A 17,505-nucleotide genomic window follows, 5' to 3' on the forward strand; every position below is an offset into this window, starting at 1 on the left:
ATGGAGAACAGGGATCAACTTATTTTGTGTCTTTCCAGATGTTAAAGCTTGGAACTCAAAATAAGGTGGAAATTTTTAACAATTAAAGTTACTCAGAAGTAAAATGATCTGCTCTAATCAAATCAAGTAAACAAGCATTTATTAAGCACTTACAGTGTGGCTGACACTGGGTGTACAAATAGAAGCAAAGAGAAGGCCAGACCCTATTCTCAAAGAAGCTTACATTCTATTGGCGGGAAAGGGAGCTGAAGAGCAAGGTGGGCTGGGAAGTCCAGAGAGTGAAGCATGATTGGTCTGAGTCCTTCCTCAAAATGGAGGTTCCAGGAAGAACTCAGCAATGAAAGAAGGGGGCTGTGAGAGAATACAGCTGATGCATACTGGCAAAGTTTGAAGAGTGAAGCATGGCTCATCATGGCTGTTCCTCAAAATGGAGGTTCCATAATGAACTCACCAATGGGAGAAGGGGTCCACAGGGACTTGATTAGGTAGTTACTTCTCTATTACCAATAATGTACAAATAGAGACTGAATAAGCATCTGTCAAGGATGTTAGCATCTCCTAAGAATGGGGCATCGGAGAACTAGCTTTTAAATCCAACTCTGCTACAATTTAATTTCACAGATATTAGCTAAGTCATTGGACTTCTTTGAGTCTCTATTTTGTCATCCGTAAGATCAAGCAGTTTGGGTATTTTATCTAACCCCCTGATTTTGCACATGAGGAAACTGAGACCTGTTGGAATTAAGTGACTTGCTCCAAGGTCATTTGGTAACAAGCAGCAGAGTCAGGATTTGAACCTAATTTCTTTGACCCCAAATCCAGTGGTCTTCCCACTGTACCACACATTGTGTGGCATCCCCAAGAGTCCCTTCCAGCTCTAACATTCTAAGATTCTAAGATCAAGGATATTGCAAGTAGATGGTCTCCAAGGTCTGTTCCGGCTCTAAAGTTATGTGATTCAAGTCTATATATTGTAGGAGCTGGAAAAGGATATTGCAATGGCATTAACTATATTATTGGAATGAATAATCTTTTAAGAGCTTTGTTATTTCTGTTTTGGGACCTATTTCCTCTTGCGTGGCTCCCACTTCCATCATTTTAAGACTGCTTCTAGTCTCTGTTGACTTTAGGAATGTACTAAAAGTTTAAAAAATGATTGCTAAATATTGGTTGCAGAACATTGCACATAGTGTTTTATAGTCATCAAAGAGCTTGTGCACTAATCTGTAAGGTGCCCCTCCCTTCTTCCCCTCCACTACCTTCCCCTCTCCCCAGAAGAGTACAGCAAATAACCAAATCCCTATTGATGAAAAGTGGGAACACTTAACAGCCAAAGCAGAGCCCTGTGGGATAGTTAGAAGCTGAGCGGAGAGATGAACTCAGGTTTTTTGGTTGACTTGAAAGAGTGGGGTTTTTGTTTTCTTTTGTTTTGCTTGAACAGCTGCTGGAGATCCGTGAGCTAACAGATTCAAACTATTTCACCCTGAGGCTCTGCCAAAGGAGTCGTTCAGTAACAAAATCTGAACCTTTGCCTTGCACAAGAGATGAATGAGTATCAGATGAATGGCACATGACTTGTTGACATTCAGCCTTTGCCCAGTTTGCAGTGTGCTTCTGGCTCAGTAAAAATCTGTCCTCCTGAGGGTTTTAAAGTACAGCTATTTTGAAAACAGTAATGGATTTGGTGACAACCTTACCATCATTATTAAGTGGACCAAAGATAGCTAACTGCTAGACAAAGAGAAATAACTCCACATAAATAAAACTTGCTTTCAGAATCTTTTTGATTTCCATTTGGGTTAAATGAGAGACTTGTAAACACCAAGAAATAATTGTCCTGAGTTCTAAGTGGTGGTGTTTTGTAGGGTGTGGATGACTTCATGTGTTTTTGGTTGCTCAAATATCCCTAAATTGAAATTTGGAGGCAGCGTTGTACAGTGGAAGAAGTGCTGGGTCTGGATTTAGGAGCCTGAGGTTTGAAACTGGGCTTTGCCTTTTCTTGGGTTAATGGCAATGGGCAAGGTGCTTATCTGTTGTGTACCTCAGTTTACTCATTTGTAAAATGAAGTGAGACTAAATGACGGCCTCTTCCAAATCTAAGTCTATGATCCTATGAATGAATGAAATCTGTCACCCACACTAGGATTAAGCTGCTGAAGCCTTTCCTGATATCGGATATTTTCCTTCTCATATTTAGTCTGTCTGTATGTAATAACTGATTTGACTGATGTCAGTTAAAAACAAAACTCATGAATTTAGGCAATGAGCCTTTTGGAAATCAACTTAATGTCAGTAGTTATCATATCAACTAGCACAGTCTGGACTCTAAACAAATACGTGTTGGAGAAATGATTAAATTATTTTAGCTGACTGTTTTGATGTCATATAGACACAACTTTCATGATATTTTGTGCTTAAAATGACAGAAAGTAAACTAGAGACTTCTGGAGAAAATTTAACATTTTCCTGTTCAACCTTTCTGGGTTTTTATGACACTGCTCTTTCCATGTTGTTCTACTAATCCTTCTGTCAAACAACAAGAATGACTGAAGCCCTTAATATGTGCCAGGCACTGTCCTAACTGCTGGGGATACTTGTCATGCTCCTAGTTGTCTGTTTCTTCTTAGTTTCCTCAGTTAGCTCAAAATCCACCCCTTTTCCCCTATTCATGAGTGTCAGTGTTCAGTCATTAAGCATTTATTCAGCACCTACTGTGTGCCAGGCTCTTTGCTGAGTGCTTAGGATTCAAAAACAAAAAAGAAAGTCCATGTCCTTAAAGAGCTTACAATCTAATTGGTGAAGACAACACACAAAGAAAGCTGAAAGGAGAAAGAGAGTAGGCATAGGAGAGGGAAAGTACCCAATGCAGGGGCCTGGCAGAGAACTTGAAAACATTCAAAACAAGCACCACAGAAGTCCAAAATGAGTGCAGCCATGTGGGGAATGGGAAGATGTCTGAGGAGAGATGTCTGAGTGTAAAATAAAGCTTATTCCTGCAAGTTTCAGCTGTAAGTTGGGTGGAGGACCCCTGTAGTCCTTAGGGTATAGCAGTAAAGCAGATGGTACTACATCTTCATTAATTCAAATAGTATTTGCATTAGTAAAACAATAACTCTTTTTGATGTTGAATATGCCAAGTACTCTGGTGGTGAGAATTTCCTGAGTCTTCCATAGCTGTGGCTTCCGACAGACTGAAACCTAACACACATGTAGAGGCAATTTCTGGATTGGATTTCCACGAAGTTTGATCCCCTGCATAGTGGCTGTAGGGTCAGGTTGGAAGCAGACTTGGTGGCCTAGAGGGTGCTGCTGTTCCTATGGCTCTTGAGCTTACCTGCCCATGGGTGCAAGTCAGGGTACCTTGGTGGTTGATCTCATTGAAAAGCTGCCTTCCTACAAAACCACACCTCGGTGCCAAGCATGTAAGCTCTTTCCTGACCTCATATATTTCCTCTTTCTGTCTAGACAACCTGGAGTATATTATAAGATAACATAAATTCTGTTCGGGTAACTCAAAATAACTGCAAAAGAGTAGCATGATTCTATAATGATAGTATCAGAAACACTAAAACCTAGAATGAACTGAGCCTGCTGTGAAGCTGTAGGAACAAAAACTTTTTAAACTCTATTGAGCAAAAGATCACAAAAGGTTTAGGCCTCTACTTGAAGAAGACAGCTGCCACAGGGTTATGCCTAAAGCACAAGTCTGATCATGCCATTCCTCTATTCATTAAGCTCCAGTGACTACTGGTTAACCCAAAGATCAAATACACCCTCCTCCCTTTGGCACTTAAAGTCCTTTGCAATCTAGCTACCACCTTTCTTTTGAACATCACTTCCTTTTCTGTATCACTCTCCTTCATTCGGTCTTTGATCCAACCATCCTGGCCTTCTCACTATGTGTCCCACCCAGCAATCTATCTCCCATCTCTGGACTTCTGCATGGGCAGTTAGTTCCTAGTCATTCCTTGAATGAACCCCCTTGTCATCTCTACTTTTTAGAATTCCTCATTTATTTCAAAGCTTAGCCCAATATCACTTCCAAATGAGACCATTCCTGATCCCTCCAATTCCTAGTACTTCCCCGACCAGAAATTACCATGGGTTTATTTTGAGAAGTAACCCTGGCCAAAAGAGAGCTGGCTTCAGAGTCAGGAAGGCCTGGCTTCAGCAATGACATACACTAGATGCATGGCATAGGCAAGTCACTTCGACTTTCATTGCTCCAGGCTCTAGGATTATAAACTGCAAAAAAGATGGCCCTCCGTTGTGGCAGAGGAAGTTCCTCCCTGGGAGCTCTCTGCTACTTTAAAAGCACAGGTCTTGTTAAAAGAAAGCGTTTTGTTTTTATAGGCATATCCTCTGATAGGCCATAAACTCTGAGGAAAGGGACTGTGTCAAGTTCTTTCATTACTTCCCATTTTGTATCAGTTAACAAGCATTTGTTAAAGATATTGCCTAGTAGGTCTTTAATGAATGCTTGTTGATTGATATTGATGGACAGTCATGACATCTGATTTCTCTTTCAAGAAGAATGTTGTAAAGATAAGCCAAAATGATTAAAGGTGAATTAACATTGACAAAGTTAGGTGTTAAGATTACACCATTATACCCTCAAAACACTCCAGCTTTCCTAGGCTGCATAAAAGAAGAATAGTAATTTATGCAATGCTTCAAAGTTTACAGAACAGTAAACAAGTGGAAAGGCATCCAGAAGAGTATTGTCAGGATAGTGATAGGAGTGGAGAATTAACTGTAGGAACTGAGATTTAAACGCTTGGAGGTGAATAGACATGATAGCAATTTTGAAGTATTTGAAGGGCTATTTATCACGTGAAAAAAAGAGAGTTAGGGTTGTGGGGAAAGCAAGGAACAATGTATTTTATGAGCAAAACACTATACAAAGAGGCAAATTTATGTTTAATATAAGGAAAACATTTCTAAAGAGAAATTAGAAGTGTTCTGATGTAGAATGGGTTCCCCTAAGAAGTATTGAGTTCCCCCTCAATTGAATTGAAAGTAAATACTATCACACCAGATCTCATTGGAGTGACCAAATTCTCTCTATGAATTTTAACTGGTATTGCTGAAAATCACTAGGCCATAAGAAGGAAAACAGAAGAATTAGGTTCAAATATTGTCTCTTTCTTTTACCGCCTGTCACCTCGAGTAATTTGCTTGACCTCTATGGATTTTAGTTTCTTCACCTGTAAAATGATGGTGCTAGGCTAGATGACCTCTAAGATCTCTTCCTGCTCTCAATCCATTCATTATGAACTGTATCCGGTGATTTATCTACCCAGGAGGAAGGATGCTACGGCTGATGCAGGTCAGAGTGGAAGATGCTGGCCAGTACACTTGTATAGTAAGAAATGCGGCTGGTGAAAAAAGGCGCACCTTTGGGCTCTCTGTGTTAGGTAAGTAGATAATCCATCCAACTTGGACACTTAGAAAATAGGTTGCATCAGAAAACCTTCTTCTAAGCGGCCCTTGACCATTCTGGGAGCAAAGTAGAAATGTTTTTTCCTGATTGATTGTATAACTCTATTTCGTTGTGTTTGTTCCCAGTGCTGTCACACTTAGATAAGAATATCTTGATAGCCAAATCTTCCTGCCTGTTGGTCTTGCTATAAGAGCTTTCTGTGGCCTGCTGTTTCTCCAGAGTACTGCTTAGTGCCTGATTTGTTGCCAGTGGTTTTGAAACTTTAACCATAGTTTCCAATAGCTGATTATGATTCAATGTGACTTTTAAAATTCATTCTCCTTACTCTTCTCTCCTATGGCAACTACTATCTATTGTGTTCCTCTGTATACTGGTAAAGATCAGAACTGGTCTTTTACTTTGAAATAAACCTTTCTTTTTACGAACCATCAAGAAATGTTATGTGACCTCTCTAATCCCTGGACTAAAATAATGTTATTGTATTTTGTCGATATAGTGGAAAATTATTAATGCGTTAGGATCATAGTTTAATTTATACATATCAAGCCTTACCCTCTCTTTTCATTAAACTTATAGGCAAATTTTGTTCTTTCTCTAATAGTCCATTACAATGAAATTCATTGTAATCTGTTGGATATATATATATATAGATATAGATATATTATGTCTTCATAACACAAAGTAATATAAAGTATTATATGTATAGAATTCCCTACCGCTCTGTCCACAGTTGATGTTGAAACTCTCTCTCCAGAAATCTCTAACACCATCCCAATGTCCTTCTCAAAAGCCCTTTTCACAGTTACTCTAAGTTCCTAAAGGGACATTCATCCTCTAGGTTCAATCTGAATTCTTAGTTCCGTGAAGTTGAGGCTTGACTCTGAGACCCAGAATGCACTGTAGGGCTTCTACAGGGACCCAACCCTCCCTTCTCACCAACATTCTATCTCAGACCAGTTTAAATGTAATAACTTTCCTCCCTCCATCTCTCCTTCTTTTCTCTCTCTCTCTCCTGCCCTCCTTCTGTGTGTCTCTCTCTCTTCTCCTCAAGGATCCCTAGTCAATGAAGATTACAACTTTTTGTCCACCAGGCAGTTTGAGTCACCATATACAAATATCAACTTGGCAGTTGTGTCTAGAGAGGAGAGTCTAGACTCAGGGAGACTAGTTGAGAGGCTATCACAATAGAAAAGGCCAAGGGGAACAAGGGTTTGGATTGAGGTGATTGTGGTGTTGTTAGAAAGAACAGGATGATTGCTTTTACTTTATTTTTCTTTGCTTAGTGCCTCCCAGCATTGTTGGTGAGAATACATTGGAAGATGTGAAGGTGAAAGAAAAACTTAGTGTTACACTGACATGTGAAGCAGTAGGTAAGATGCACAATTTGTTTTTGTCCAGCTCATAGGCTCTCTCAATTCATGCCATATCCTATCTGCATGATAATATTATGTGAGGAAAATTGAAGCCTAGGAAGCACATTAAGGCTATTATTCACTTTGACTCATGACCTGGAAAGTTATCATCAGGTAATTAAAGGCTAACATTCAAAAATTATGTTTCCTAAAGGAAATCCAGTTCCACAGATAACCTGGCTAAAAGATGGACAGCTTCTTATTGAGGATGGGGATCACCAAATTATGTCTAGTGGGCGTTTTCTTCAAATCACCAAGGCCCAAGTGTCAGACACTGGGAGATACACATGTGTGGCTTCTAATACTGCTGGTGACAAGAGCAGAAGTTTCAGTCTTAATGTGTTTGGTATGTATAGTTTTGTCTCGTGTGTGTTATATGCATGTATGTTTTACATGTTACATATTAATAACAGCATATTTTCATAGGCTAAGTTCAGCTTACTCTGCAGAATTAGTTCTAGAATGGAGGAAGAAGGAAACAAATATTTAGTAAGTGTCTATTATGTCCCAGGCACCTGCTAAGAACCTTACAAATGATCCATGGAGCTCTATTATCTAAGGAGTTGTAAGGCAATAACAAAGGATAAGGTAGCACTTAATACAAATAATACAATAAAACAATGTGAATTGAATTCACCGTGAGTTTTAACATATTCCATATGTGTTTTTCTATTATGCATGATAATATTTATGTTCTAGAAGGCAGTCTGTGAAATAAGTGATGTAATACCTAAGAATTATAAACATAATAATGATGACTTACGATTATAGGAGTGAATCTAGATTCTTAATTGCCGTTTATGCTTTTGTAGTTATAAATGTACCTCTTAATTAACTGAAACCTCTTGTTTCACTAAAATTAATCAATCAGATAGAAAATATTTATTGATTGTAATTACTTTATAGTAATATTTACAGCATTTTGCTGAGACATGTAGAATACACACTCCCTGTTCAGAGAACTTAGGATCTAATTGGGGAAAGAAGACATGAAAATACATAAAAAGTTAAATGGTAGAAGATAGTATTTGATCATATTCCATATAAACGTTAAGACAATAAGTAAATACTAAAGAAATTCAGAGGACAGAACAAACCGTTGTGGCTAAGATAGTCAGGAAAAGTGTGTGTGTGAGAGATGAAACTTGGGTTGACTTTTAAAGGATACTTAGGATGGGGAGAGTTTGGGAAGTATGTTTAGATGAAGAAACAATGCAAAACATGGAAGTGAGAAGTGACATGTTAGTAAATAAACCATATTGGAGAGAAGGGAAGGTTTATGTTGGAAAGAAGAGAAGGAGTTAAGTCGGAAAGACATATTAGGGCCAGCCAGGCTAAGATGTTAATAATTCATCTCATTGGAAACAGAGAATAATTGCTTTTTTTAAACAGATGGAGCTACATGATTAAAACTTCCATAGAAAGATTAAATTAATACTATTTAATGATAGATAGAAAGGAAAGAATAGAGGCAAGAAGATCAAAGAAAGCATTATAGCCATCCGGATGTGAAGTGATGAATGTCTTACTAAAGATTCTGAACAAGAAACATGACTTACTTTTAATTTATGTGCCAAACCTATAAATAACCATATGACCATATCAATTCACATGTATGCAAGTAGTATATCTTTAATTACTTGAGAACAACATCTACCAAGCTAATAAAAGGATAAGACTTCTTCATTTTACATTTTTTGATCAAAAGATGCTAAGATTTCTTTGAAATATCCTTTAACTTGTTTTAAAGTGTAAGTCTGTACTTCAACCCTTGAATATCATTAATTTTCCAACAGATTAATACTTATGGTGTTAACAAAAGATAAGAATCTATTCTGATGTATAATAATGAAACCCTTTAATGAAAAATTACTTGTACAAATAATCATGGTTGGGGTTTTTATTACTTCTAGTTAATAGGTTCAGTGAACATTTGGAGGTATATAGTAGACATATAAACTTGCATATATATGTATATATATATATTATACATATATGTGTATAATACATATATATGTATTTCCTTGATTAAGTTCTTTTTCTTTTTCAGTATCTCCTACTATTGCTGGTGTTGATAATGATGGTAGTCCTGAAGATGTAACTGTTATTCTTAACAGTCCTACTTCATTGGTCTGTGAGGCATATTCATATCCTCCAGCTACCATAACCTGGTTTAAAAATGGAGCTCCTATAGAGTCAAATCAAAATATCAGAATTCTTCCAGGTAATTATTCCTCTTCTAATTATCAATGTATGTTTGTTAGATTTCCAGTAGCTTGTGGGAATTGTTAACAGAAATAATTAAATTCATGTATGTTATCTTAAATTCTTTTCTCTGTTCTCTGGGAAAAGTCAGTTCTTCGTCAATTACATAACAGGTAGAACACATTAAAGAAGCTGGCCAGTGGCATGAATTTAGTAGCGATGGGAAGTGAACAGATGGTACCTATGAGAAGAATCTGATAAAATTTAATATCAACACACAATCTATACATTAAGATGACATTTTCTTTTGATTTTTTGCTTTAAAGGAATTTGTGAAAACTCACAACTAAGTCATTCAGTTCAGTTTAATGAATTGTCTACTATGTGCAGAGGGCATAGGTAGAAAACCACATAAATTTAAAGACCCTACTAATACACTAATTCCTACATAATATTTAGAACAAGGTGTAGGACCTTAGTCTCTGCCTAGATGCAAAAGTTTCTTGTTCAGGATTCCACAATCTAAAATAAATTGTCCCTTATCCTAAATCTAAACCAAGGCAAATCTTAATCCATCTTACTAATTGTCTTTCATTGTACTATGCCATCAAAGAAAAATGGTCAGGAGTAGGAGCAAAAAATATTCCAATAACTCAGTCTTTCTAGTGTTCAAGGCTTATGTTTGGTAGTAGTAGAAGTAGGAGATAAGTTTGGAAAAGTAGGATGGATTCCAGTTATCAATTAAAATGTGAGATCCTTGACAGTAGGAACTGTCTTTTGCCTCTTTTTGTATTCCCACCACTTAGCACAGTGCCTGACACATAACAGGTACTTAATGAATGTTTGCCAAGGAGCTTCAGCTTTATCATGCAAAATCAATGAATGTAACCCCAACACCAGATTCAAAACAAAATGTTACCAGTGTGCAAAACTTTCATTACCAAAAGTCTCTACATTGTGAAAACTTGAGAAACGATTTTCCTCCTTTTCTTCTTTCTCCCTCTGTCTTGTTCTTCTCCTTTTAGTTCCCTCCTTCTCTCTAGCTCTGAGTCACTAACCTCTGAACCACAGGGAGCCAGACATGGAGGCTACAAAGGACAGGGTGGTTTATGATAGACAATTCAATATCTATTTTATTGGTCTGTGATGTAGTTAGGGTGGTACAGCACTGCTAGTGACAGTGGAATTCCACTGAAGACTTTTGAACTGGTAAGTGATATGAAAGTATTATGCTAAGAAAGAATAAATTGGTAATGGTATGCAGGGTAAGTTGGATGACAGTAAGATGGAGGGCAGGGCAACCAGCTAGATCACTGCTGTAGTAATCAAGGCATAAGGTAATGTAGACCTAGATTAGGTTGCTCTGTGTGAAAACAAGAGGGGATGAGGGGATAGACATGAAAGACATTTGCAAAGGAAGAATCAACTGGACTTAGTGACTGTCATCAGTCTCCTGTAGTAATTAAAAATAAATAAATGATGATGATAATGATAAGAAGCAGCATTTTTATACTGCTATAAAATTTGCAAAATACTTTGCATATATGATCTAATTTGATCCTTGCAACAATTGTAAAGTGTAGCACCATAAGGATGATTATTCTGTTTTATAGAATTAGAAATTCAGGTTCACAGAATTAAGTAATTTGGCCAAAGGTCACACAAGTAGTTAAGTTTCTGTGGTGTGATTTCAATTCAGGTCTTCCTGACTCCAAATCTAGCTTCTCTATCAGTTGTATATGCTGCCTCTAAAGGGCCATGTTTTTTTTAAGTTAATTTATTTTTAGTTTTCAAAATTCACTTCATAAGCTTTTAAATTTTCTCCCCCTCCCTCCCTTCTCCACCCCCCAAGACAGCATGAAATCTCATAAAGGCTCTACATATATATTCGTATTAAACATACTTTCACATTAGTCAAGTTGTATTGAAGAATTAGAATGAATGGGAGGAAACATGAGAAAGAAAAAAAAACAAAACAAAAATAAAATAGGCTGCTTTGCTCTGCATTCAGACTTCATAGTTCTTTCTCTGGATGTGGATGATATTTTCCATCATGAGTCCTCTGGAATTTTTTAGGACCTTGCATTGCTGAGAAGGGTTAAGTCTATCAAAGTCAGTCATTGTACACTGTGGCTGTTGCTATGTGCCATGTTCTCCTGATTCTGCTCACTTCACTCAGCATCAGTTCATATAAGTCTTTTTGGATTTTTCTGAAGTCCGCCTGTTCATCATTTCTTATAGCACAATAGTATTCCATTACATTCACATACCACAACTTATTCAGCCTTTCCCCAATAGATGGGCATCCCCTCAATTTCCACTTTTTGGCCACCACAAAAAGAGCTGCTATAAATATTTTTGTACACGTGTGTCTGAAGGGCCATGTTTTGAGACATCTAGGAGTAGAGCCAAGATGGCAGAGTAGAGAAAGAACTACATCCAAGCTCTCCCAACATTCTCCTTTAAACAACTTTAAAATAATGCCTCTGGTTACTTAAAGATACATGTGTGATCTATATTGAATTGCTTGCCTTCCTAGGGAGGGCAGGTGGGAAGGGAAGAGGGGAGAGAATTTGGAACTCAAAGTTTTAAAAGCAGATGCTTAAAAAAAGTTGTTTTTTGCATGCAGCTGGGAAACAAGATATATAGGGAATGGGGCATAGAAATCTATCCTGCCCTACAAGAAAGTAAGGGGAAAGGGGTGGGGTGGGAGGAGTGGGGTGAAAGAGGGGAAGGCTCACTGGGGAACGAGGCAATCAGAATATAGGCATCTCGGAATGGGGGGAGGGTAGAAAATTTGTAACTCAAAATCTTGTGGAAATCAATGTTGAAAACTAAAATATTAAATAAAAAAGTGAGTTCCATTCTGGAAAAAAAGAAATCAGAATCCAATAATATATTGTTTACAGAAAACACATTTGAAACAGAGACACACACACAGAGTTAAAATAAGAAGCTGGAGCAGAATCTATTATACTTCAGCTGAAGTAAAGGCCTTCTATTAATTTACGTCAGACTTTGTTCTAAGTCAATTACCCATTTCAAAATTTGCTTTTTAAGAATAATGTGGAAGAAGGTTAAGGCAAGAGTAATGTTTCAGAAGCCTGCTACTGTTCAGATTTCAGGTTTTAAAATTCTTGATTTTTCCAGGAGGGAGGACTCTGCAGATCCTAAATGCTCAGGAGGACCATGCTGGTAGATACTCTTGTGTAGCCACTAATGAAGCTGGGGAAATGGTAAAACATTATGAAGTGAAAGTCTATAGTAAGTATTTTAGGATAACAAAAGACATCATATTTTCTTGCCCCCTCTTTTTGGATCATTTTCACAAGTCTTTCTCTTTTGGATTATTTTTACTTTTAATTATAAAGATTAGAATTTTATATAATTTACTTTATAGAAAATAAATTAAGTACCATCAATATATTGCCTTTTCCCTATTACCCCAGTGGCTGAAATATGGAGAAAGATAACTTCTTTTGGGTGCTTACCACCCAATTCTGGATTTCTAATTTTTTAAGCTTCTCATTTTTACTGTATATATTATCCTCTGTCCTGAGTCATTGCCTCTTTATACCCCAAAGCATTGTTTCAATGCGTGTGCCTTTATCAGCAGTCGGGAATTTAAGGTCATCAATGATCTCTAGTTCCATTGGAAAGTGGTAGATAAATAAAATATGCAATTTTATATAAAAATATGACATAGCTAACCACTATCAGTAGTAATACTTGTTTTATGAGGTTTTTTCTAGTATTGGTTATGATTTATATGAATTGGCTTATATTCTTTGATGGAATCCCCTTTATGACTATTGAATATGCATTTATTGCCTCGGCTTAAGGATGTGGCTGTGAAACTAAATAACCAATAAAGAAATTGACCTTGTGGCATTGGCATTATTCTAGTAAAGAAAAATAGAAATCCTTCATAGTACATATCCAAAAAATACTGTTTTATAAAATGTTGACATAAGTGCTTAAAGAGTGTACGGTAATAACTAGTGTTTATATCATATTTAAAGTTTACAAAGTTCTTTATATGTGTTACCTCATTTGAGTCTCAGAGTAACCTTGAGATTACACAGGTTATTATTCCCTTTTTATAGTTGAGGAAAATGAAGTTCAGAGGGATTGAGGGATTTGTCCATGGTCACACAGCTAAGTAAATGTTAAAGATGAAGATCTGGATCCAGTTTTTCTTGATTCTAGTCCACCATTCTATCCATGGTGCTTCACTACCTTTTACTGTAAAAAAATACAGAGCAATACCTTCCTTTTCTTGTCAATTTCTTGCCAAAGAATTCTAAGCATGTTTGAAGTATTATGTAGTATAGCATTCAAATATGGAAGTGCCTGAATTTTTCACTTTCCAAAATTTATTTTTGTATAGTTCCACCTATAATTAATAGAGGAGACCTTTTGGGGCCAGGTCTTTCTCCCAAAGAAGTGAAGATTAAAGTCAACAACAGCCTAACCCTGGAATGTGAAGCTTATGCAATTCCTGCTCCTGCTCTCAGCTGGTACAAGGATGGACAGGCCAGTAACTACTTTTTTTTTCATTTAATTTTTTTAGTTAATGCTATGGGATAGTTTTTAAAAGTATACTTAAATATATTCTGAGTGTACATAGTTACTCTGTTTCTAAAGAAAATTCAAGGAATATTATGAAACTTTAAAATCAGCATGCTATGAACAAATATAAATATTATTCTATAGAATTACATGTAATTTTATGTATATATTTGAGGTATTTGTGGTTCTTATTTTAAAATTTTATTGATGTCTTCAGTTTTCACATTGCCCTCATCTCCTAATGTATCATTCTTCCCAGTGAGCAAACCCTCATTACAAATAATAAAAAAGAAAAAAAATTATACAGCAAAACTAAATAGTACTTCAGCCAAGTCCAATATGATCTTCAGGATTCCATACCTATGGTCTCCTACCTCTCCAAAGAAGGGAAGGCAGCATGTTCTCATAAGTCTTGTTTAGGACCAAGCTTGGTCATTGTAATTTCTTAGAATATAGTTTGTATTGTTCTATTTTTTATTAAAATTTGCCCATGCACAGAAGATTTTCTTTTCTCTCTGGCATTACAGAGTTAGTGATTAGGTCTTGTCAAGCTCAATCAAAAGAAATACCAACAAAATTATAGTGATACACACATTACAGATCTTAAATTTGTATAGTTTCCTCTCTGACACCCGAAATTCTTTAATAAATCAGCTCATGAAGCTGAAAGGGAACGTTAAGTACTTATACTTTGAGGCAATGAAAACTTTTTAAATAAAGCACAGATCATTTAGTCTTGTGATTAGACCACATTGTATTTCTCATCCACTAGGTTTTTTTTCCATGAATGTCCTTAAGGTCTGGGTGCTGATGTGGTTAGAGCAAAATAGGATTTTATTAGTGTTAACACTAGTCATACAGATTGGAATAACTAAGATACGGATGTTTGTGCTGTTTCACACATAATTAACTAAAGTGTCAGCAAAATATGATTTGGAGAATTTGAATTCTTGGTCATGTTCTGAAATATCCAAAGAATAGAGATTGATTTTTTTAGATCTCAGGTGGATTTTACAATACTGGCAGCTAGAGAAATTAACTCAGCTTAGATAATAAGCAAATTTTATCTGGAAGGCATTGCAGGAGAATAAGGGAACTCCCACTATGCTGCATTTATAATTTCTCCTCCAATTGTGACTATATTTCATAACTGATTATCAAGTCTATATATAAGTTCCTTTGAAATGGAGAAAGCATGTTTTTAAAGTCATCTTTTCTTGTCCTCCATTTGATAATTTAATACTTATAATCTTTTTCTTATGCTTGGGATGAAAGAAGAGATCTTTTTTTTGGAGGGGAAAAGGCAAAGCAATTGGGGTTAAGTGACTTGCCCAAGGTCACACAGCTAGTAAGTGTGTCAAGTGTCTGAGGCCAGATTTGAACTCAGGTCCTCCTGACTCCAGGGCTGGTGCTCTACTCACTGCACCACCTAGCTGCCCCGAGAAGAGATCTTTTCCTGGGAAAAGCGGTTATTTTCGTTTGGTAGCTTTATCTTTAAATCTAAGCTCTAAATTCGACTCCTATACACGACTTCTATTAAGGTACTCTATTTCTGGCTCTTTTCCACCCTCTTTAAGTAGACACAATAATATAATAAAATCTTGAACTGACAAGTTACTAATCTGGTTTTTCTTCCTTCTGCTACTAACCATCTCTAGAAGAGTGAACCAGGAAGCAAAAGACTGTTGAATGTAGTTGCTTGTTAACAATTCCCACAAAAATTTCATTGGTACTGGCTAATATGAGGTTGAAGATCATAGTCTCATTCATTCATGGTCTCATTTTTTCCCTGTTGGCACAAATAAATGAAATTTAACTATACTTTGTCAACATTCTTTTTTTTACTTTTTAAATTTATTTTTAGTTTACAACACTCTGTTCCACAAGTTTTTGAGTTCCAAATTTTCTCCCCTTGTCTCTCCTCCCCACTCCCCCCAAGATGGCATGTAATCTGATATAGGTTCTACATATAACTTCACATTAAACTTATTTTCACAATAGTCAGTTTTTAAAGAAGAATTATAAGAAATGGAATGAACCATGAGAAAGGAGAAACAACCCCCCCCCCCAAAAAAGAAAGCGAATAGCATATAGTTTCCTTCCATCTGCATTCAGACTTCATAATTCTTTCTCTGGGTGTGGATTGCTTTTTCCATCATGAGTTTTTGGAGTTGTCTTAGAACCTTGCATTGCTGAGAAGAACCAAGTCTATCAAAGTTAGTCATCACAGATGCCATGTGTCTGTAATCGTGTATAATGTTCTCCTGGTTCTGCTCCCCTCACTCAGCATCAGATCACGTAGGTCTTTCCAGGTTATTATGAAGTCTGTCTGTTCCTCATTTCTTATAGCACAATAGTATTCCATTACATTCATATACCACAACTGTTTAGCCCTTGTCAACTTTCAAAAGATTTTAAAAAGAACTGCTAACATTTAAACACACATGAGAAGTGTTGTAACAAAACCCCTTAAAGGCAAGAATATATTAGTTCTAAGTAGTGTTATTGATAGGACACCAAGTCACAGATGTACTTATAAAAGCATACCAGAGCTGGAAATTTTCAGTCACCAATGAGGAACTCTGGTGTACTCGATAGAGAAGAATGTTAAATTTGGTAATGTGTAAAAGTTCTTTCAAAAATCTTTTCCTTTGAAACACTGGTTTGTCCAATTAATTTAACTGAAAAGTGCAATTAATTGGCAATTCCATCTGAAACAATTCTAATGCTTCTTTCCCAACATGGTGATAATTCCTAAGAATTAAATTTTATAACAAAGAAATGCTATATTTATCAATTTATTTCAAATACATTTCAAAATGATTTCCATTGCTTTTCTGAAAAAAATTCAAGACAAACTACAATAACTAAAATTCACCTTAAAGAAAAACATAGGAAGTTCTTGATTAGAAGAACAGGTGTTTTTATTCCTTATCATGGGAAGGAAAGTAGTTAATAAACTTTTCAGAGAATACTGCCTTAAAATATTAATAAAGCATAGTAAGATGGAAAGAGTATTGAATTTAAAGCAAAAAACAAAACCATCTGCATTCCAGTCCTCACCCTGACAGTGACAACACTCTGACCTTGGACTTAAACTTCTCTGAGCTTCAGTTTCCTAATCTATAAAGTGAGAATACTACTACTTGTAATACCTACATCAGAGGATTGTAATAAGGATTAAATGAAACAACTGATTTGAAAGCATAGAAATTCAAACTGTTATTTCCATTTTTTCTTTAAAAATGATTAGGTGATCTATCAGAAAAATGGGGAAGACAATGCAGTGTCTATAAAATAAGGTGGTTGTTTGATGCCTCATGCTGACATTGTTTGAATTACATCACAGCCCCTTAAATCAGATGATCATGTCAATATTGCTGTCAACGGACGCACACTTCAGATAAAGGAGGCTCAAGTATCAGACACTGGCCGATATACATGTGTAGCATCTAACATCGCTGGAGAGGATGAATTGGAATTTGATGTGAATATACAAGGTAACAAGAAAATACGGGAATGCTCCAGCCTGGTTCAGATATTTATGATGTTCAGATACAGGTTCAGTTATCATCTCAATAGAACTGACTTTAAGATTTAAACCCAAGTCTCTGCTCCTGGGCTCCAGACCCACATTAGTTATACATTACCAGATGGATGTTTCCATCTGGATATCCTATAGCATCTCAAACTCAACATGTCTAAAACAGAGCTTGTGATCTTTCCCCACAAACCGACTCTTATTCCAGACATTCTTATTTCTGTTGAGGGCAGTAGCATCCTACCAGTCACTTGGGATTACAACATCAAAGTCATCTTCAGTTCCTCCCATATTTAATCAAGCACAAAATCATTTTGAGTTTGCTATAACAC

The 17,505-nt window shown here is 36.4% G+C and overlaps 1 protein-coding gene across 1 annotated transcript in view; it reads left to right on the top strand.

The window, feature by feature from the left end:
* Positions 1-17,505, top strand: part of HMCN1 (hemicentin 1) — a 523,850-nt gene that overhangs the window by 366,631 nt on the left and 139,714 nt on the right. The window contains exons 47-53 of the mRNA XM_036757836.1: positions 5,304-5,417; positions 6,727-6,813; positions 7,010-7,201; positions 8,906-9,079; positions 12,211-12,324; positions 13,451-13,596; positions 16,982-17,132. Coding sequence (XP_036613731.1) covers positions 5,304-5,417; positions 6,727-6,813; positions 7,010-7,201; positions 8,906-9,079; positions 12,211-12,324; positions 13,451-13,596; positions 16,982-17,132 — 978 coding nt within the window. The remainder of the gene's footprint in view (positions 1-5,303; positions 5,418-6,726; positions 6,814-7,009; positions 7,202-8,905; positions 9,080-12,210; positions 12,325-13,450; positions 13,597-16,981; positions 17,133-17,505) is intronic.

Source organism: Trichosurus vulpecula, chromosome 4, assembly GCF_011100635.1.
Source record: "Trichosurus vulpecula isolate mTriVul1 chromosome 4, mTriVul1.pri, whole genome shotgun sequence".
In the NCBI taxonomy this organism is placed as follows: Eukaryota; Metazoa; Chordata; class Mammalia; order Diprotodontia; family Phalangeridae; genus Trichosurus; species Trichosurus vulpecula.